The sequence below is a fragment of the Cinclus cinclus genome, chromosome 2 (genome assembly GCF_963662255.1).
Source record: "Cinclus cinclus chromosome 2, bCinCin1.1, whole genome shotgun sequence".
NCBI lineage: Eukaryota > Metazoa > Chordata > Aves > Passeriformes > Cinclidae > Cinclus > Cinclus cinclus.
In genome coordinates this window covers 107,124,016-107,147,425 of record NC_085047.1, presented here as the reverse complement: position 1 = coordinate 107,147,425, position 23,410 = coordinate 107,124,016, and the positions used below count along the sequence as shown (strand labels likewise).

At 41.3% G+C, this 23,410-nt stretch overlaps 1 protein-coding gene across 6 annotated transcripts in view; it reads left to right on the top strand.

Moving 5' to 3' along the window:
* The window catches only part of DMD (dystrophin), a 767,992-nt gene that overhangs the window by 680,015 nt on the left and 64,567 nt on the right, over positions 1-23,410 (top strand). For 4 of the 6 annotated variants that reach the window (XM_062488103.1, XM_062488102.1, XM_062488105.1 and 1 more), the window contains 2 exons: positions 11,990-12,051; positions 22,221-22,295. In XM_062488103.1, the coding sequence (XP_062344087.1) occupies positions 11,990-12,051; positions 22,221-22,295 (137 nt within the window). Of the gene's footprint in view, positions 1-5,356; positions 5,377-11,989; positions 12,052-22,220; positions 22,296-23,410 lie in introns of those variants that run through there. The other 2 variants (XM_062488107.1, XM_062488106.1) reach the window with 1 other exon arrangement.

The window sequence follows — 23,410 nt, the reverse complement described above, 5'->3', positions numbered from 1 at the left end:
TGTTTGCAACGCATAATTTTATGCATAGAAAGAAAGATTTTGAGGGGAAAAGAGAGCCAGTGACTGAGAGAGTTTATGAAATCCTTCTTATTTTAATCCCTCCAGGAGGCAAAACAATCATTTATTTCCAACTGGGCATGCAAAGAAAAGAAAGAAATGGAGTTTGTCTTTGCTGCTTTGTTTAATTTATCCTTATTAGTCTGCATTTTTTTCTCAACCCCACTCCCTATAATGATAACCATTCATTTTGCCAATACAGATTCCTCAAAACAAGAATTTACTATGCTCTAATTATAATTTTTCAAGTCTTATTTATGCATTGTAAAGATCAGCAGGCAATTTTGTTTGACCTAAGTTTTCAGTTGGCAGATTTTAAGTCCTCTTTTTTAATATATGTATGGTTTTCCTCCTCCTCTAGCTTTCCAAAAGCCTTTCTTCAGAATGGGTTTTGCTGCTTTTAGTTTTCTAGCATTATGTCAGCATTTTGCTCCTTGGTCTCCTATTTTTGGGACTATTCACACACCAGTTCATATTCATCCTAGAAGAGTAAGGGTTACTCCTTCCTTAATTTTCTTTCTTTGCTTTGGTTTCTTATGGAAGGGAGAAAAGAGCTTTTGCTATTTACAGGAGCTTACCTTTAGAGCTCATGGCGCTGGTGGGATCGGGATGTGCTGTTCATCCCTTCTAGCCATGTGTGCAGTCATACTCAACCTCAGTCCCACTCTGCTCCTTTTCAAGGTCACACACAGGGGCAGTAGAGACTGACCACTCTGCTACTGTCATTATCACCTTAAAAAATAAATGGAGCCTCTTGAAATTTTCCTTTCCAAGATCTCATCAGGGTGGAATTCATACATATATTTAATATATTCAAAACGACAGGCACCCTCTCATTCACCTTTCAGTAACAGCATGCAGTGTGGTGCAACATAAGGCACACACAGGCTGCTCCTGAGGCTCCATTGTACCCATCTTGTAGGGTGACTAAGATTTCACTTTTAATCAGGTGTCCTTACTGTAGTAAAAGCAAGTACAGCCCAGAGGAATGTGAAAGCTGTTCTGCTGTGCATTCATCAGGAACAGGAGTGTTCCTCTCACATGTGCATACGGGGCATTAAATTGCTGCAAGCCCTGTAATATTTACTGCAGAAATGGTTTAAAAAAAAAAATAAAAAGGAGGATATGTCTTCCTCTCTCTGTTCCAAGAATATCTCAGTGAAAAAAATTCTTGTGATCTCCATTTGCCAGTTACCCGCTTTAGAGTGCAGACAATGAGCCCTGGGTAAGAAGAAGCACCACCTTGTCATCCTTAATGGGGAACAGAGGTTGGGTTTCCCACTGGACAGGGAGTTGTAGTTTCCTTCCCCAGGATCCTATGGTGTAAATAACTGATTTTAAGTATACTGAGCTATGAAATGTTTTAATAAGTCTTTAATTTACAGTGCAGTGTTGGGAAAAATGAACAGAGTGTTTCAAAACACTATTTTCTTTGTTGCATTTATAGTATTTTAGTGTGTTTTCAGTGGTAATGTGCAAAAAGTAAAAAAAAAAAAAACAACAAAAAACCCAAAACAAACTAGCTGCATCCAAACCAGTACTCTCTTCTTGGCTCTTCTGGGAGAGCTATGAACAATTGCCCAAACACCCTGGAGGTGTCAGCCGTTGGAGCATATTTAAGGCACACGATCCAGGAAAGTGCCATTGTACCATCCCAAGTGATTTTTAGCGTTTATTTATACCAAGAAAAAGAAAATAGATTCAAACAGTGTAACGGATTAGACAGCCCAGTGCAGGGCACCACAATATCTTCTTAAATGCAAAGCAAACTAATCCACTGCCCAGATGACTGAGAAATGGTAAAACCACACTTACAAGGAGGCTACACGCTTCAGAGAACTCTGGAAGCAGGCCTTAGCTAATAGGAAAATGTTGTATCTTCACTTTCAATGACAGTAAAATTAAAGAAATGCTGATTTAGTTTGCTAACTCATAAAATGTTGAACTTACACGCAAACTTGTACCTTTAATGTCTACCTTAGTTTTAGGCAAGTCCCTACCCATTTCTACAGTTGGGTTCCCACATCTGCCTGTAACATGGGCTGATGATGCTAATCTTGTACATGAAATTTACAAAGATTTATACTCAAGTGTTAATGCTTAGGAAACAAATATTTTATGTTCATATAGTTAGTTTTGATGTGTACATGACTCTGGCTCTTTCTCCATTGAAAAGGGACAACAATCTGAGAAGAATTTATTAAAACAGAAAAATTTGCTTTCTTAAATGCAGAAATTCCACTGATCCTTTGGACAGTGAGCAATGCAGTCAGACTGACTGCAAATACAAGTGGTTTTTCTATTTCTCTTTTTTTCCTGAAAGAGTTTTGGGGTAATAAGACCACTTCTAAATATCATCTCTCATTTTTTAGGTAGCCACCATTTCCCTTTAAGCACCGGGTGTTATTAAACATTGAAGACATAGATGCATGGACTAGGTACAGTCCTGAACTAAACAACAGGATAGGAGAAATAAACACTGCTCTTCTTCTGATTAAGCTCCCTATATAGGGGCAAAAGTTGACTGAGCAGCCCTTACATTAGAAAAGCACCACAGGGAGTTAAAACTCTGCTTACTCTGTAATCCTGTTTTATTTTTTATTGGGAGGTGACTATCTTTAATCAAATAAATGGCCTAAAATTAAATATGGAATAAAAATTGGCTTCAGTTACAAATGCCAAAGATAGTAACCATTTACACTGCAAACAACATATATTTATGCAATAAATTACAGGTAGTTTTAAGCAAAAAGGAGTAAAAGTGGTATTACTTGTGCACATTATATAGCAAAAATATAATTTTCAGGTCAATCAAAACAGCTAAAAGCTTTTGTGAATTTGTAGACAACATCAGAACTACATTAAATAGATTTTTTTTTATAAAAATCAATTTATAAAGTCAATAGGCCTTAATCTCTTAATCCTTAAAAATTCTTGTTTTGCCCTGGATGTTCTTGAGTGAGTAAGAGTTTGATTTGGGAGATCAAGGGGTTAATTTGGTTTTCAATTGGAGAATGACTCAGAGTTACCCTTTATTGTTAAAAAAAAAAAAAAAAGTAGTGGTGTGTGGGTGTAAGGTAGGGAAAAAGAGCCAAGAAAATGGATTCGCTAATTGGGGTTTTCACCTGCTGTGAGTCTAATTGAATACAATGCTTTATTTGTAACTCAAGGAGAAAGAAGATTATGCAAAGTATGAGAAATTCAGGCTGGTTTTTAAATTCTTATTACTTGGCACTATTGTATGGGAAAGAAGACCAGAATGATAATAGCAGCATCAAGCTTCTGTTAAGGCAGGCCAGGAGGCTCCAGAAACAGTGAAAATTGAAGGAATGTGTATCGGGGAATCAGTGCTAGATACTTCTGAAGGAAAACAAACCACTTTTGCTGTGAGATGTCTGGCCTCTGGCTACCAGTCCCTTTGTATGACACGAGCAGCTGCTCTCTCCTTGTAGTGCACCCTGAGGTTCCTCTCAACTTGGATGAAAGTCATCCTCTTTTAAAGACTTAATGAGAGTTTTGTGACGTCCTAAAACGGATAAAAATGCAAAAATGTGAGACTGCTGATATAACGCAATTGACAGCCTTCAGCCAGTTTATTTGTGCCAAAACTAAGATATAGATAGAGTAATTGATCTAATACCAGGTCCACTAAATTAAATGGAAAATTCACAGTCCTATGAGTTTTAACATAGTGATTTATGTTTACACAAAAATTATTCCTCTATTTTCTTTCCATATTGGGGTAGTATTACAGAAACAAGGTTTCTGTAAACTGTGAGTTAGACTTGTTAAAAACATCTAAATCACCTAGAAACTATGAGAATTTACCATTTAATTCCAGTAATTTTTATATTTACATTTGAGGGCTTGAGCCTTGAGCATCTCTCACATCAATGCTTCTAGAAAAAACAAACCAAAAAAAAAGGGCTTTCCTTTAACTGCTTGTTGAACTTTTCTTAAAATCAGATAATAGGGCTCCTTAAGGGGCACCCTAAATTTCCTGATGCTTAGGCTAACATTTTCCAACTTCAGTTCCTAATGACATCCATGTAACAGGGGTGGGATGAATTTTCCATGCTTCTACGTGTGCATCTTCCCAGTGTAAAAACAGGGAGATTCTTTTGTACATTTGAAATATAGAGAACATAATTAGATTTGATATTACAAAGAAATTCTTTACTAGGAGGGTGGTGAGGCACTGGAACAGGTTGCCCAGAGAAGTTGGAGATACCTCATCCTGTTAGTGTTCCAGGCTGGATGGTTGCTTGAGCAGCCTGGTCTAGCGGCAGCGAAGGTGGAACTAGACACTCTTTAAGGTCTCTTCCAACCAAAATCATTCTATGAATCTGATTTGAAAAGACATTGGTTTGGGTGGGGGGGGGTGGGGGGGGGGGCTTTAGCAGGAAATCACAATATGCAAGGTTTGAAAAGCTACTTGGTTATGGGAAAAATTGGGAGCCTTATTTTAACGAATAAAGGACATAGATGTACAACATGCACGAGGGGAGAGCGGCCACGCTGATTTGAAGTGCTTGTCACACTAAATGGAGATTGTTGGCCTTCCTTTGTGTAATGCACATTGCATAGGAATTAATGCAAAGAAATATTGCGACAGTAACTCAGCATGAGCAGAACTGTTTCTTCTGCACTGACGAATCCAGAAGAGAAGCTCACCATTCCCTCCCTGCAGGGCCAAGGCAAACCCTTAGAAATGAAATTACCTGATTCCACTCATAAATAAACCACTCGGTATTTTAAGCACCATAATTAAACGCTGAGGGGAAAAGAAGTGCAGGTTAGGGCCCATTTCAAATCTTCCTGGATTCGGTGCATATTTTAGCTAAGTTTTCTTACCAAGCTGGCTGAAGGCGAACTGATTTGCCGCCTCTCAGCACAACCCTCTCTCCGGCCGGCCAGCGCTAGGGCAAAGAACACAAAAAAAAAAAAAAAAAAAAAACCAACAAAAAAACACCATAAAAAAAAAGGAAGTCAAAGGAAGCCCCGAGGGCTTCCTCCACAATAGCTACAGGGCCCCGGGGAGGTGCGAGGTGCCCTCAGCCGCCCCGCAGCCGGGATCGGGGGGAGGATCGCGGCTGAGGGCGCGCAGAGCCGGCACCGCCGCCGGGCGGGAGCGGGGCGGGGCGGGCCAGCGCCGCCTCCTCCCCCCTCCCTCTCCCTCCATCCCTCCTTCGCTGCCGCCGTCCCTCCCTGCCGGCGGGGCGGCCGCAGTGGCGCTGAGCGGCGGGGCCGGGCGGACGCGCTGTTTCTGCCTCCGCGGCGCCGCCGAGCAGCCGCCGCCATGAGGGAGCAGCTCCGGGGGTGAGCGCGGCGCGGGGCGCGGGCGGCAGGTGCCGGCGGGGGCGGGCGGGGGCGCGGCCCGGGGCCATCCCGCGCTGCGCGGCGGGGGCGAGCGGCGGGGCGACCGCAGTGTGTGCCGGCCGGCCGGCCGTACCTGTCATCGCTTACACGGGAAATCGCAACTTGCCGCCGGCTTTCTTCTGGGAACTTGAAAGGGGTTTTGGTTCGGCGCCTTTTTCCCGCTCCTCAGGCCGTAGTTGGGCGCTGGATGCGCCCCGCTGGCACACGTAGGAGATGGCGGTGTGAGCGGCACGCAGGCGTGGCGCTACCTGTGCCGATGCCTGTACCTGTGCCTTTACCTGTTCCTGTACCGGTGCCTGCTCCTGTACCTATGCCGGTGCCCGTCCAGGCTGGCGAAGGCAGAAGCCAAGCCGGGGAATCGCGGCTGTGCCGGAGGTGTGGGATGCGCGGGGCTCGCCTCGTTGCTCCCCGGATTTTTGGGGGTAGCGCGGTGCTGCACAGCGTCACCTGCGCGGCACATCGCCTCTGGGGCACCTCGGGTCGGGCGTGAACTTCAGCGGAATTCCTGAAAACAAACGTGCTCGGGGGTGTATGGCTTCTCCCCCCCGCCTCGTAATTTCATGGTTAGAAGTAATCTTTCAAGTTAATAGTCAGAAGAGGCTGGGAGGGGATTCCCTCCGGGCGGTTGCACTGCAAGCGCTGTATTTCTTGTTGCTCTATGGCACCTTATATTGCCTTTTAATAGCTGCTGTAAAACATCTTGCAGCCTGGGACACCGGAGATGTCTTGCACTGGAGTTGGGCAGAGAGGTGGTTTTTGCAGGCGTGTGTGTGCAGAGTTGCGGAAACGTGGAACCTGGTTATAGAAGGGATCTTTGACCTTTTTAGCACTAAGGAATTGTTCAAGGCCATCGCTTGTCTGAGCCTGGGTTTGACAAGACCCTGCAGTGAAATTGCTTTGGCAGAAGTGGAGAGGAGAGGCTTTGGAAAGCAGATAGATCAGCCGAGAGTGACAAGCCGGGGGCGGGGGGCAAGGCTCACCCAAACCAAGCCACTGAGTGGGAATCTTTTCCCCTGATAGAGCAGACAAAATAAATGCTTAACATCAAGGGGAGAAAAAAAGGGTTACTGTTCAGTACTTGACAGCTGATATTTGGCCCTTCTCCTATTTTTCATTTCCAGTATCGGCAAGAAACTTTAATATGTATCGGTGCCTGCCTTCAGCAGTCTGATAAATCTTGCAAAAGCCAATAAAACAGGCTAAAGTCAAATTCCTGCTGAAGGGATGCTGATCTCTAAAGTAATCTCTGCACAGATCAGTAGTCTCTAGATTTACAGATGAAAACAGTAATTCTTTGTAAAGCATAAAGGAGTCCCACCTTTTTACATTGCTAATATTTTCCATAGCAGTAGCTTGTTTCATCTTAGGAATTAATGAAGCACTGTAAAAAGAGAAATATTAAGTCTTACTTTGCAATCACTGTCATCTTCTGTTGATAACATTTTTCTTTTAAATGAGAGGTAGTGTCTATTCATAAAAGCTCTTTCAGTTGCATTTGGATTAGTTTAGTAAAATCCAAATAACTATCATGTTTATTTTGGCTTTTTGACAACAGTCATAAGGTGGTTGGAGTAACATTTGATTCATCATAAAGCCAGAAGGTGAGAAGTATTGTAAATCATGTTGTTTGAAAAGGGATGAGTTCAGAGCTTTGTACAATACCACTATAATTTCGGCACTTTTTTTGAGTATATGTAACTATTGTTACACAATAGAATTTTTTATTCTATGCGCTTGCACATGTTGTTCATGTCGCATTTGCTAATGAAGGGTGTGGGGAGAAGTGTAGCAGAACTGGCTCTGATATCACCAATGAAGCTGGCTGTAAGAGTTTAAAAAGGACTCTGCAGTTGCAACCTAAAATTCTGCTCTGGAGCTGAGCAGTGAATACACGGGACCTTTTTTTTTTTTTTCCTCTCAAAAAAAGGGTGAGGAAGAACGAGTGCAATCAAAAGCAGTTTAAAGATTTGTGAATGTTACAGCATGGCTGGTGCAGGAATGTTGGGGGGGATTTATGCAAGAATTTGGGTGTGGGGGAGCATTGCCTTCAATTCCTCCTGATGTTGCTCAGAAGTAATATAAAAAGAATGAAGAAAAAAATGACTGTATTTTGTCCAAGCTGATCAAGTCATAACAAGGGAACTGTAATTCAGCCAGTGTGTCTGTTAGGATATCATCTCTTGATTTCAGGTTTCCAATCCTGTGTGTTGTTAGCTCTGCTGACAGTGATGAGAGACAAATCTCTCTGCTGTTGGCAGGAACAGAGTTCACACAGGCATAGTATGACAGAATTCCCTACGTAAAAATTATCCTTGCTAATATAATATAATCATCCTTTAATGAAGTGGTCCTGTGGTTCCCAAAGGAAGTATCAAGTGAAGACTGTGCTTTCATCCCACTGAATTATCGGTGTGTTTAGTGTGCCAGTCACTCCCACGCCAAGGTGTCACCACTAGCCATTGCTGCTCATCTTCTTTTCAGGCCTGGTTTTAATTTCCTTGCCACTTCTGCAGCTCAGGTCAGGTGAGAAACAGGAAAATAAGCCAAGTGAGTGCACTTATATTTTTATTTGTTTCAGAATGCCTATGATTTAAAAGCTAGTGATCGATTTAGTTGACCTAAATGTAGAGCCAAATTGAAAAATATATCCTCTGAGCATGCAATATTGTGAAACTGCTGGCTGTGTGTGCCAATGTCTGTGTTGGTGGTTTGTTGGAAAAGCATTTGGAGTACTTATTTCTGCACATACTCTCACTCAGCTTCAGCTGCTGATAGTCAAGAGGACTCAGACTACACTTTTGACGTCTTTCTGACTTGCAGGCTCTAAAGGGCCTTGTTCACCAGAGTTTGAAACTCTGGCAAACACTTTGCTGCAGATCTATTAAGGATGCTACAGCATTCCCAAGTGTGGTTGAGGCTGCCTGAAACTGCTGAGCTGGCATTTCGCTTCAGACCGTGCTCACAATAAGGGCATACACCAAATCCTCCCCCACTGGTCCAACCCCAGAGCTCACAATTAAATGGCCTTTGAAAATGGCAAAGAGGCTTAGGAAGAATAGCCCTGATGGAATCTAACCTTTTCTGGAGCTGCCCTTGTGTGCAGAATAGTAGATAATTTTCTGAGCTGAAGACGTTGAGAGGCGAACGCCTTTTAGCTAGAGCAAAATATCTGCAGCCTTCTTGTGTTCTGCATGTAAAGTACCAGCAAAGTCTGCCCTGGCTCCGTACGGCCACTCAACCTCCACAGTTCCCTTCCAAGCCTTGGCTTTTTCTTGCAGGAGCCCAGAGGGGTGCTGAGGGCTGGTCAGCCCAGCACTGGGACTGGTACCAGCTGGGGGCTGGGTGGTCCCTGCTGAGGGTGGGATCCAGCAGGTGCAAGGCACTCTGCCCCATGGGTGCTCACTGCTGGGGAGCTGGTGGGCCAACAGTTCGGGGCTCTACTGGCTTGACTTTTACAGTCTTAGGAAAGAAATATTTCCTCTTAAGTTGTGATGAAGTTTAAAATTAAAGCAAAAGGGGAAATGTACCTTTGAATGAATTTGAAATGAATTTGCCCTGCAAATTCAGTCTTTGTCACTTGCGCATGAAGCAAATTAAATCGTTCTTTACAAAATGTGCATTTCCCATGATAATTAATCTTATACCATGAAAGAAAACCACACTGAGTAGAGGTTTGGGGCTACTGGTATTTAAAATTTCTGAAACCAGTTGGAGTCCAGTGTTTCTTAGACAAAAGAAATTTTATTTACAAGGTATTACAAAAGCAGTTGTGTATTGTCAGCATTAGCAAATACCATAAGCTTAAACCATACACACCAAACCCACTGATACATGCTTGGACCTTAGGATAAAAAAATTAAAAATCAGTAAATTACTCTTTGGTGTAACTTCGCTTCTTGGCTACTAGTTTTTCACACTAAGATGATCCTTTTGTTCTTCTATCCCACACAAGCACGGGATATGTCCATAATCCTATTTGTATTCACCTTTACCAGATATCTAATGGCTTTTAAATGTTTTCATGGGGTATCAGTTTCTTTGAAGGCTGTCAGGTTGACAGCTATAGAGTCTGAAATTATTTAGTTTGTTTATAGGACAGTTTGGGGCTACCAAACTAATTTCATACAGAAAGGCAGGTTATTTTCGGAGGCTTCTTATAACTGTTCACATGAATTATTTTTCTCATTTTTGCTATGTGATTTGCCGTACAAAACATGGTACAGTTCCTATTCAGATATACCCCATTACTGGAGCTATCTGGCTATGGGGAAGCAAGCCAGGGTGGCCAAGCTCATGCTTGGGGAACTGCTTATCTGGGACTGACATTGGGTGCAAACAATCTGCAACCCCAGGTCTGTAGGTGTGAATGCTTGTTGGGGTCTGCAGCTGTTTACCTGAATCGTGACATTTCTGGCTACAGGGTTTTCTGCCATGAATTTGCTTCTGTCTTCTTTTCCTTTGGAGTGCTGTTGTAGTAGTAGAGGCTTCTTGCAGTTGACTTTTTAGGAGTGAAACTGTTTCTGTTTTTCTTCAAAAATATGCTTTATACCTGGGTGTGATAAAAGGTTCTGGTGTTACATTGTCCCTGCAGAACCTGCCCGTACCAAGCAGGATGGGAAATGCAGGACCCCGATAGATCCACAGGTTTTCACTTGAAGCTACCCAGTTTCTGGGAATAAAAAAACAACCAACCAACCAACCAAAAAAATAACCCAGACCAGGCTGAGATTTCTGAGTACAATTGCATCCACCTCCCTTTGCAGGACTCATTTTTTAATAGAGCAAAGAACAAGACTGCTTTTGCTCTTGTGGTGTCCTTTTCCCATTTTCACTGCCTTCAGCCACTGCAGGAATTGAGAAGGGGTAGGAATGCTGAGGTTTTTGAGACAGGGCTTATTCAAAACCCTGTGCTCAACTAGGGCATCTCTACAGCAGACCTTTTTTTCTTATGCTCAGTGCATATGATCCCTTTCATTCTTTCTTGCAGTTATAGAGCAAAATCTGGAAATATTATATATAGTAAGCTGCTGAACATATAGAGGTTACTGGGGCAGTAAAGTATTCACAGGGATCAAATAAATAGCCTGTCTTTTAAGGCCAAAATTAAATCATACTAAGAAAACCTGGCACAACTTTCTTTTTCCCCGAGTAGAGGTGGTGTTGAAGCGATACATTGGAAGTTTTACCTCTTCTTAGCCTATAAAGGGTAAATGAGCACTTGGGAACATCAGTGCTTCAAAATGAGAACTCAAGGGCTGTTTGTTCTGTACAACAACTTTGTTGTGTCAATGTTCCAGGGCACAGTGGTGGGTACAGGTGCTGCTAGAAGGTGGTTTGGTCTCCTGGAGCTGGAAGCTGTGTGCTCTTGGAGCTCCACAGTGCTGTGGGTCAGCTCCTGCTCTTCTGCATAAGTTCTCCAGAATGATGTGTGCGTGTTGAAACCTGCATGTCTGCTTTTAAGTACAGAAATGACAAAATGTATTTGCTAGCAATGGTATGCTACGTATGTGTTCCATATTTTATCTTTTTTTGTGAAGACTCACGTTTGTGTCTTACAGCAGCTGAATTCTGTTTGAATGGGACTTTATTGGCTACAGGACGGATAAGGAGAATTTTCTTTCAAGCCTTCTATGTTAATGGAAGCATAATTATGTTAGCTATGCTGTCATTAAAAAACTCATAAAAAGTATAACCATAGGAGACATGAGTTGCTACTACATCCGCTAACACTTCATTCTGTTGACTTTCTCACGCTGCCTGTCCTTTGGCAGCACATCGTGTTGCAAAGCTGGAGGCTACTGGCCTCAGTGCAGAGGCTCTCCAATTTACATTCTGGTCATACGGCAGTGTTTCGTAACCCCGCGTCAGCTTTTCCCTGGCTTCCCAACAGCTCTGCTGCCTGACACTGCACGGGAACCTCCAGGGCAAGGGAAAGGGCCTGGGAGTCCCAGGGAACAAGTGAAACAACCGAGTCTTTTCTAGAAGAGACTGTCACTATAGGGTGCAGCATTGGCCTGAGAAGTGATGAAAGCTGGTGGTGGATCAGAAGGCTGTTGTGCAGGGGTTTTAGCACAGGTGTCTGGACTGAAAGGAAGGATTGGACTCCTACCACATGGGAAAGGGTTGAGAGAGCATGTAGAGGAAAGGAAGTCAGATATGGATCTCAGTGTCTGGTCAGAGTTTCCAGAAACTCTTTAAGAAGTAAGCCCTTTCAAATGTCTGTCCTCTAGCTCGAAGTAACTGGAGAATGACCTGTACAAAGCAATGAGTTATTAAGAATTGATTGCTTGCAGATTCCTCGCAACTTCAACATACTTGCTGTCTTTTTAGCACTACTTTTAATTTTATTTCGTGAGCCCTTGCCTGTTACAAAGCTCTCCAGGTTAATGCCTCTTGTTGAAAGAAGACACACCTGGCACTGCTGAGCCCCCTGCCAGGGCGGCCCAGGCTGTGGGCACAGATCTGGCACCATGCTCTGATGTGCAGCCTGCATCACTGCTGTGAGATGGAGAGAGAAATTCTACTTTACTAACTTTCATGTTTTGTGTTGTAGCCATGAGACGCAAACGACCTGCTGGGATCATCCCAAGATGACTGAGCTTTACCAGTCATTAGGTAAGACATCCATACCAGATGTTTGGTGCTTTTGTTTTTTATTTTTTTCTTTCAATTGAGTGATTTGCTAAGGCAAAGATTTCCAGAGGAACCAAACCAATATTAAGTGAAAGAGGGAGGCAGAGCTTTTACAAGGTTAAAATTTTCTGCAAGGGAAATACATAAAGCACACATTTCCAAATGTAGTAGGAAAAAAAATGTATTTCATTTAGCATATTCGGAATGTACACTGGGTTTATAAAGTAATTTGGGTGTATTGTTACAATCTCTTTACTGAAAGGCCGGAACAGAAGTTAGAAAAAAATAATCCTGAATCTTTTCACTGTCTAATCTACTTTACAAAAGGCACATGAAAAAATCAAACCAAGCTGCTGTTAATGTTGACTTTTGGATGGTGGGAAGCCAATTGAAGCAATTTGCCAAAATGTGTTACCACTGCTTTATTTTTAAAGCACTTTCAATACTTAGAAGGCATAGCAGCTGTCATGATGTCATTTTGAATACCCAAATTGCATGCTTATTATGACTTCAGATGTGCTTCTCCGGTGGAGGGGTTTTTTTGTTTTGTTTTGTTTTTGTTTTTTTTCTTTTTTTGTTTTTTTTCATTTTTAGCAGCTTTGGAATTTATTAGCAGAAGCACATCTACAAGATAAAATAGGTTAATCTATACTCTAGTGTAGGCTGCTTGGCAGGCCATTTAATAGCTAACTCTTTCATTTTAATGGTTCTGTTAATAAATAATAGAGGGCATAATAAAAATTAAGCTATTTTGCTGAAATAAATATCAGTAAATACGCTGCATTCATAAAGGAGGTTATGTCTGTACAGCACATGTACTAAACCAGCTTGAGCACTAGGACTGTCAGATCTAGCATTCTGTGCAGGCTTATTTGCCGTGGTGAAAAATAGCTTAAATTATCACCTGCTAAACTCTAGTTTAGCTGCTGAAAACAGTCTAATTATGCCAGTGTAATCTATTTCAAGTGAATTCAGATATCTCTACGGTGCTCTGCAGTTCAAGGCATGCTAAAAATATTTCAGAAAATGATATAAAATGAAATGACACAGTGTGAAGATTTTTTCCTTAAAGTATTAGCAATGTGGCAGCAGTTGTTTTAAAAATTAACCAGAATGCAGCTTTGTATGCCAAAAAGGGATATAAAATGTGTAAGTTCAGGCTAACCAAGTGCAAAAGCAGACAAGTAGTGACTTGACATTTAATTATAGTGTATTGCCCCATGCATCTCCTTCATATTTCTGCTCTTAAAGTGAGTGGTTTAAAAGTTTCAGGACAAATGGTAATTGCGCATGCAGACATCCCTTTAATACAGGTAGGTCTTAAACAGTTGCCTGTAAATTTAACTGCTCTGTGACTCCACAGCTGCCTTTGATCCACAGATTGCATGGTATTGCTGATACTGTTGTTGGTCAGACCTAAAGTCCTGTTGCAAGTGCTGTTCTTCTGCTAGTTCCCTGTTTCAGCCACAGTACTCTTAAATACCAAGAAGTGAAAAGGTAATAAGGGAGAAAAGTGTCCTGATAGATTCAGGTCAGCAGTTCAGAGGATGTGTGACTGCTGAAGTCAGTTTGCATTTAGTTTAACTGAGTTTTATCACTGTGAGTATCACCCAAATGTCAGGAGTTTAAGATAGCCTTATTTTTTACTGCATAAAGAAGGAACGTGTTCAGGCAGATTTTGTTCCTTACTTGTGAACTTTCTTTTTCTCCTGCTATTTTCCTTTTCAGGAGTGTGAAATGTCAAAAAAAGCAGTCCTCTATCTGGATGGTTCTGTTTCTTTTAGAATTGAGACCAAACAGTCATTAATGTGAAAGCGACACTGATTTTAGCAAAGTATGTATAATATGTATTTTTATGAGTAAACTGAGGTGTTCATATATGTGTACCAAGGAGACTAGACAAGGTGACTCTGTGTACTGCCACATGGGTGAAGCTTTGATGAAAGTGCTACTATGTAACCTACCGATTTATTTTATTTTTGAACTGGGTATAATCACCATTGCCTAACTCTCACACAAACTGCATAATACAAGTATAACCCGTTTAGTCTTGAACAGAACCCTTGATGTATTTTCAGTGCTTTGCTTTGCCTCAGGTCAAAATGGTAATAATGGGATGTTTGAAGTCTATTCAGACTGTTCAGTAATATATTATCTGAGAAGATGTTATTAAAGTCGATTTTGTATTGCATACTCATTAGATCCTATTATTTTACCCCCCATTAGGATCCAAATGTTGTTCCTAATTCATACAAAGAAGCTAGTAAAGAGCTTAGTATGTATGCCTTTGTAAAAATCTGGTAGAAAGCATGAATTTGGCAAGCAGGTAAATGTAAAAAAGTGAGACCGAGTACATCAATGCTGTCAAGAATTTTCATTTCCATTTTCCAACTCCCACACTTAACCCAGTATGGAATAATTGTGCTATGTGATGTAGCTCTCTATACATGCCAGTATATCATAATTTGCTACAGGATGCTTATGTCTAATTTAAATTCTTACAAATTACTGAAAGCTTAATTTTGTTAAGTGAGTGAGGAACGTGCATCCTGGCACAAGGTAACATGTCTTACTTGCCTCTCAGATGCAAGAGACACTTTTCCAAGAACTAAGAGTAATATTAATCTTCACATATCCAATTCACACACCTACAAATTGTTGCATTGCATTTTGCTAAAATAGGTGAATTTCAAGTGAGACTTACTTGTTCATTTTTCTATCTTTAGTGGTCTCAGTATTTATAAAAATGAAGCTAAACTACTTGGGAGCATTATTTGGTACTAATAAAAGAAGTTAGCAATGTGTTATGCACAGTCCTGTAACCTCTTCAATTGGGACTGCATCAGGAAGAATCTACAGGGAGAAATTATACAATAATCTGCCTATGATTCTCTTGGAGCTGATTTGCTAAAACATAGCTGGTTATAAAGATACTTGTTAAATACTTGATTGAAATTATATATGTGTATAAAAAAATTTCCAAGTGGTGGTTCTTTCTAAAAGAAATTTTTCTTTTAAGACACTAAGATGCTTGTTCCTGACTGATCTTTATTATTTAAACAATGTAGCATTTTATCAGTGTTAATGAAATATTTATTCAAGCTGAGCAATTTTTACTCTTCTTAGAGTTATGGCTACTTAAAGTTGCATAATAAGCTGTCTATATTGAGTGACTTAATTGTTTGAAGTTTTGTTGAAGTGATGCCAGGAAGTAAATGTTGGTATACATTTAATTAAAAAATAATCATGTAAGTTAAGAGCATAGAGAAGAAATAAATGCTGAAATAGGAAAGGTAGTAAAAATCATGGTATGTGAGCTTCCAAGGATCAGAAGCTGACAGGCATCCCCTGGCTTGTATTTACACCGTTATGAACCACTCCTGTTTTTCTCCTAACTTCCTTCTGAAGGTCTTCAAAGAATCAAGAACTGCTCCAGCTGCTTTTCTTTCCAAAATTAGTTCCTCCACAGCAGATCTGCTGTTTTTACACTGTTCTTTTACATTCCCCTTACAAGTTTTTTCATCCTTCATGATGATTCCAGGGCATCACTGAAAAGGGAATTTGTGTTTTTTCACTGTCTTGGAGACGAAGGACCTTTTCATGAGGGGAGAGACAGAAGGAGCAGGAGTCATTAAGTGGTCTGAGTTTGCTCAATTTTTTCAGATTATCTTCTGAGAATGAATGTTTAATGTCAGACATCTTAGCTCTGAATAGTAGTATTTTGCCTTTAAGCTGGGAATGACTCCAGCCTTTGCTATGATGGCCCAGGAGGACTTTGTCATGCCATACTGTTAGTGTCCCCCTCCTCCAGCCTTCCTGTGTCATGTCATGTCAGTACAAGTGTCCTCAAAGGGTACATTAGTGTCACAATGAGCAGTAATTGCAGTAGCAGGATGCAGTCAGAAATGTTGTTTATCAATCCTAATTCACCAAGGCAAGACAACAGGGTGAAAACCACCCTCATCCTTGCAGCTGGTGACAGCTCTCCATTTAATTTAGAGGATGGGGAGCAGTTCTCTATGGATTACATGAAAGAAATGTCAGAGTTGCTTAACACAAGGTGGGAGAATGCTGGAAGGCACCTCTGAGCTTTCAGCAGCAGCCACTGTGTTGGTCTTGTGGCTGGCTTCTCTTGTGCAGGAATGTGAACTTCTACCTCCCAGTGACCAGGGCTGACCAGCTTCATCCTCTTTGGCTTGTGTAGTTTGATTTGTCCTTCTGAAATGCTGCCTGGAGGGGCTGAAGTGTCCCTGGCTGCCATTGCAGTTTGTATTAGCAACTACTAAGCCATGTATTTGTTATGAAGTTTTATTCATATTCAGCAGTTTTCCGTGTCTGCAGCAGTAGGACCCATGCCTAGTACATACATCAGTCGTTTGATTTCTACTGCAATCCATTGAGGTTATCCATACGGCCTCTCCTTAAAGGTAGCTTATTCACTCATTATTCACCCATTTCAGAAAATAAGATTGCTTGGATTCAGTCAGCCTTGGCCAGTAGTCTGTCTAGAGGAGGTCATGTTTCTGTGTGATTGAGTCCTGTGCAGCACACACCTAACAGACAGTAAATGTAACTGTAGCAGAAAGGTAGAATTTAGAGGTAGCAGTTAATCTGGCATCGCTTGGAAATGAAAGCACAGCTGTATTAGGATGAAGCACGCTCTTCCAGAGACAATGAAGGGCTGTTCTGTTGTAGAATATTACCAGTATGGGAACATTTTAACTGCACTCTTGGTTTGCAAATGGGCACCTTTTATTATTATTTTCTGAAGTTGTTGGCAATTTATTTATTTTAGGATTTTCCAGTATGACTGCTTCTCAGCAGAGTACATAAAAGTCTTCTGAACTTTCTAACTGCAAACTCTAGTCATATCCCAATCCCATAATGGGATGTACCAGGTGCACATCAAATCCTTTTACATTTTTGTGTTTGCAGGCTGAAGAAAAGACACTTCATTCTAAAACTCCCGAAGGTCTTGTCAGTTGGTCTGATTACAGGGATGCTGGCACATGCTGTGGTGTTCAGCCACTGAGTCTAGATGCAATCAGTAGTATTGTGGTGCCCCGGGTACCTCCCACTTGTTAATTTGCACAGACAGTGTTGGCTTTTTCACTCAGTTGGACAGGCCTAGTACAGCGTGCTGGGTCATTTCATGTAGAGTGGTTAAGCTGTACATAGAATAGCAGTTTACTGTTATTTATTACCAAAGCAGTGTAGATGATAGCATTAATTATTGTTATAATAAAAGTCAATGGCTGAGACTCAGCTGATATTAAGCAGTGTTACTTGATTAATTTCTTTCCTTTGTGCATTTGTGTCATTTGCATTTTAAAATTACAATTCCAGAAGAGGCAATATATGTCACTGTAGGGCACCGTTAAAAGATTTATTTACAGGTTTTGGGCAGCAGGAGGAAACTCAACATTCTTAAAAGGTAGACAGGGAGTCTCAACGGTATTGAAACAATGTGAGCTGAAGCTTTTTGAAAAGGCAAGAGTACTGCTAATGTCTGCTGGAACATGAAAAGTTTAGTGGCTGTAGAGGAATTACTGTCTATTCAGGACTATCCAGTGAAGTGTTTTTAACATCTGTTAGGAAGGCACTGTGATTCCCAAAATAGGTTATCCCCGGGCAGTGTATTTATGAACAGTCTATGAGCGTATCACAAGCTGTAGCTGAGTAAGGCTTTCAGGTTTTGAGGTTTTCTTTCCTTGTACCTGAGAGTAGAAAAAACTCTCAGAACACTAAATCTTATCAAATGAAGATGAGGATTTAACCTGATGACATCGAATTTCTTTAAAAAATTAAGATGATAAGTTGCTGAATTTTACTCATACCATCTGAAGAATGTAAGCTGCTCATTTCACTGAGATGATGTCCAGACAGTGAGACAATTGCTGTCCATAGGACCAAGTGAAGGGTGTGTGTTTTGCCCTCATTAACTAAAAAAGCAATTATAATAATATTCACAATAATATAAACAAGAAACCCCTTTTTAAAGTAAGGAGGAAAGATATTTTCCGGGTAGAAAGGACTTTGAGATGCCTTCAGATTACATTGAAAGAGAGATAAATGGTATGAAGAACTTTTGGTGGGAGTTAGCCTGGCCCATCCCAGTGCTTCTAAACGCAGTGAGATGAGTCTGTCATTCAGGATAGGAGGATATCAAATGGAGCCTCCCAGTCACTCAGCACCCTCAGTAGATGCACCAGTTGTATGGGTGGGGTCAAACTGCTTAAGAGCCGCTGTGTAAAGCAGTTCAGTTATAACACCTTATTTAAAACCTGCTGTCTGGGTTATAGATGTGACTCCTTAAGAATCAAAACAAATACCCCCTCATGCTAAATCTCTTCTTGAATAGGTTATTTTGGAAAACTTACTGATTTTAATTTTTATATTGCTTTTAGTTATTTTACAAGCTATTTGATACAGTAAAAGCTCAAGAATATGAGAATATGTTTTTCCTCTTAATATACTACTCATATTCCAATGTGAAATCCAGAATTTAGCAAGGGAGGATTTAAAAAATAAACCCCAAACTACACTATCTGTATCAGTAGTCAGTGAGACATTGCAGGAGGTGGTTTAAATCACTGACCACTTCTCAAATTAGTGTGTTTTTATGCTTGATTATCCACTAAGAAAAAGATCTGCTGCATGTAATTGCAGGTGTTTCTAGAATACTGTAGAAATAGAATGTAGCCCTTATGTTTTGAGATTTCTTTCAACATGCAGAATTATGCAGAAAATGTTAGAATTTAATTATCATCTTTCCACAGTGTTTCTGATTTGAGTTATTCCTATCAGCAGTCTGAACTGAAGTACCCTTCATTAAAGCTGCATTTGTAATAAAAGCACTAGTTCTTGTTCACTGTTATCATGTTATTAGATAGAGAAAGATACATATTCACTTGAACAGAGAGGTCATTCATGGCTGAGTGATGGGAAAGTCATGATTTCTTTTTGCTCTGGGATGTAATTATGTCACCAAATATTCCCTCGTGATCCTTTCTGTTTGTTCCTTTCCAAGGACCAGGCGACCTCTTCCACTGCATCCTTGTTTCAGACCGTAAACAGATTATGCTCCTGGACATTTACATTTTTTTGTTCAGACCTTGAAAGTTGCCTTCTGAGGGAGAAGAGGGAGTATTGTTAACAACTTGGAAAAGTTTCACAATACACCAAGTGCTTTTCAGCCCTCTCACCACCCTGTTCAGAGGATGAGGTGATACATACTTTCTAGGAGTGGGAGGAAGGGGCTGGAAGAAAACTTGTGTGGTGCACTGAGCTCCTCAATCTGCTCCAAAATGATAAGAGCTTTGGAAGCAGGGCTTAATGAGTCCTAACTCTTTCAGTGGGCTGTGGGAGGGTGGAGAAAGCAGCATTTGTATTTATTTTTTTTCCCGTTAGGATCTAGGAAGGAAAAAAGCAAAAAGAATTTCACAAGACAGAGAGGTAGGAACTACTGATGTTTCCATAGGTTTTTGGAAGGTTGGTGCTGCTTGAGCCCCCTTCTTCCCTCTGCCTCTTCCCAGCAGGAGCAGCTGAGGTGTGACCAGGCAGTGTGTCTGTGCTCCTTGCTTGAGCTCCCCACTGGCTGTCAGGGCTGGCTTTATGTCCAGCACTCCCCAGCCCAGGGCCAAGACTCATTCCCTGGCATCTTGTGTTCTGTGTTCATTTAAATGGGGTCTCATTCAGCAGGTGAAATGTTTTGAACCCAGTTAGGAGTGGCCTGGGCTCCTTTCCTCGCTACCCAGAGAAATGTGTTCCGGCAGTAGCCCCCAGGGAGGAAAGACACCATTGGCAGTTTCATAGGCATAGGGAGGGGAAAAGTGAAATCATTAAGATCCAGTGACCTTAAGTGACTGTCACCATCTGGTAAGACAGCTGTCCATCGGGAGCTTGGAGGTGGTGGCATAAGGAGGACAGAGGTGAGCAGCTGGCACAGGTGCAGTGACTGGTGACAGCAGTGAAGGTGGCAGTGGAGGTGTGCGACGGCTCAGCCTTGGCTTGCAGAGCCACATGAGCAGCAATGCTGCTGCTTTTCCAAAACCTGAGATGAGGGCTCCAAAATGAGCACCTGGCATTGCTGCTTCATCATTTAGAGCAGATGCTTCTTGGCAGCAGTGTCGTTAAGGTTCATGATAAATTCAGTGTCTATTATGTATACAGGAAAATAGATGCAAACTGTAGCAGTTCCAGGATTAAATGTCTTCACAGATTGTACTTTCTGCCTTGATCGACGCCTGAAATATGCATAGATATTTACTCACATTTCAGAAAATGTAAATAATAAATAAATAAGCTTTTTCAGAACACTCAGAGAGAATTTAAGAAAGGCTTCTTCATTTTGTCAAATGCTAGCCATAATATTATTTTACAGAATACAAATACAGATTTGCAACAAGTGTACAAAATGTAATTGAATTCATGGTGTGTTTGTGAGAGACTGCTTTATTAATTTCCATTTAAGACAAATTAAGTCACTTTATTTAAACTTCTCACTGTATTCTACACCACATAAATGACCTGTCAGGATGATAGTGCAAGACAGAGCTGGCAGGAGCAATACACAGAAGTGCCTATTAAAAAGGTGTATGCAACTGTACAAGGAAAAAAGAAATTATATACAAAGCTGAAACTTCCTTTTCTGCTCTAAGACATGTTTCGGAAGTGTTCCATAGCTTTTATTAAGGTATACAAACCTACTGAATTATCGTACCTCATATTATTCATTCAGAACAGCTTAATTAAAATTAATGTATTAGAGACTATATTCCCTCTGTACCTATACCTGTACAGCATTATAAATGATGTTGGGATAGTTATACCCAAGCTACCACATTTCAGACAGCTTTATAGCACCTTAGCTCATATGCCAGCAAGGAAATATTTTGTCTTTCCCTGTTTTTCATCATATTCTTTCTGTAAGAGTCTGTCAGGCTTAGAGGAAGCTTATTAAGCTAAAGAGACGTTTATTTTGAGCCACTACATTTTTCCCCCTAATGTTCTTTTTGTAGTTACATTATAGTTTACGTTTTCTAAACACTTTCCCATCAGTAATTCCTTAAGCTCCATGGGTTTCATTAGTAAATTAAATGCTTCAGCAGTGTTGTCAGGTGCTGAAACTGGCTGGCACAAGCAGTGTATTTCTGTTCTGGGAAAACCCTTAAGTTGCAATATGCTAAGCCATCTCTTGGGAATGGTCCTTAGGCTGCACAGGAGTGGCTGTGCTCAGGAATTAGTTGGGTAGACAGGGCCAAGAGCATCTGTTTTTTTCAGTGGTGAGTGGCTGCTCTGTAGGGTATGAGCGTGTCCCCTGCCACTCCTCAGTTCCCAGTGCAGCTGCCATGCTTGGGTCTGGTGTGTCTTTGTTCCCACAGTGTCCAGGAGGTTTTGCAAGCCATGGTTAAATTATTCAGTGGGGACTTGTGCTGATGTCCTTATTTTGTTAAATGTATGAGGACAGCTCTAGCAAAAGTTGAGTCAGACAACGTCTTCCCAACTGGGTGCCATTCCTTGTCACACTGCCAGAGCCACTGGCTCCCTGCCATTTTGCAGGTGGGGACCTGGAAACTCATCTGGCTGGGTGGGGTGGCTTCTCTCCAGAAAGGCTCTACATATCTGGGCATGGCCAGGGCCTGCTTAGATGGAAAGTGCAAAATTTTAATTGGATATTTTTAATAAGCTTTTTGTTATAGCCATGGCTGAGAGTCACCTTTTTTTTTTTTCCTGGGCAGAGGTTTTTCCTTGGGGCTACCAGCATGCAGCCTGGCTGCTGGTGCATAAGGTGAGCAGGGAAGAGTTTCAGGGTCTCATCTCCCTCGTAGTGCCTTCAATGTGAAAAGCTCTGCAGTATTTTCAGACACACTGCTGCAGTCGCTGATGTTGTCCTTTCAAGTATGCTTTAGTTCAGTGCCTTTGGACAAAAGGAAGTAACACTTTAGGACTTAGTGTGGGTTTTTTTAGGATGGTTTATTGTCAAGATTTTTGGGCTTTAGCTCAGTGAAATTTCTAACAATTTCCTTTCCCCCCGTCTGCTCTTTGAACCAGCAGGTGTGGTCTTGTAGTTCAACATAACATCATCTTTGTGTGTCTGGTTATTTCTAGTGTGTAAAGCTGATCTTGTATTCTAATTTGCCTCCCTACAGCTGACCTGAACAACGTCAGGTTCTCGGCGTACAGGACTGCCATGAAACTCCGCAGGCTGCAGAAAGCCCTCTGCTGTAAGTACCTGCCTGTGCCTCACCTGCTGCCAGGAAGGTTCCATGACCAACACACAAGTTTATTCACAGATTTCAGAAGCAGAAAAACACTCCCACACATACCCCCAACTCTGCCTGGTACACGGAGGCCTCTCACCTGAAGGGCCTCCTACTGCCACTGGTTTGCATGATCGTTACAAAACCAGAGTGCTGGGTGGTCTGCAGATCTGTCCCTCTCAAGGCAGAGCTGTAGTTGAGAAATAAAAGTGAACGTACTGTACATATTTCTTATCTTTACACTCTTTAGCCAGGTATTTTCACTGTGCCATGTCACTGCGCCATGTCCTGTGTCAGCCGCAGCTTTACAGCCGAAAGGAACTCAGTTGTGATGTGTTGGGAACAGTAAGAGCTCTGGTGAAATAATTGCTTCAGAGCTGGAGTTGCTAATGGTTTGTTAAGTTGAATCTTGAGCCCTGAGGGGTTATTGCCTTTAAATGAGATCATAGAAATAAACATTTAGCTTCATTTTCCCCCAGCTTTCGGTTGTGTTGAGAAGTCTCTCATCAGCTGCACGTTAGTGATGTGCATGTTCAAACATTTTAATTCTCCCAACTGCTCTGTGTTATTCTACTTTTCAGTGGAATTACATTTCCTTTTCAGCTTATTGTAACCTGATAGCTAAATAATTCACTCTGAGTTTTCTTGATAGGGCAGTCAGTTGCCAAAGCAAGCAGTTTATTAGGCAGTCCAATTGGGAGGATTATTAAAATATTTTAGCATTCACTATTTGGCATTTAATTACAGGGTTAAATTTCTGACACAGTTACAAATGTATCGACTGTTGATTTATCTCAAGTTGGATTTGTGCTCACATGCTTTCTGGAACTGCGTCAAACCTCGGTATTTTTTAGTGTGTTTACTTTTAGGCTTATAAGCATGGGTGAATTCTGCTAAAGTGTGCAGACCTAATTTCTGAATGTATAAAAAACAGGGGGAAAAAATAAACAATAAGTGAAAAGTCTTGTAGCCTAGTGAAAGATTTCAACGTGAATGCAGTGACAAAGAAGGAATTATGATGATTAGAAATACAAACATCTTTCCATGGTACAGCTCTTCTGCCACACTCATGGTGGAAA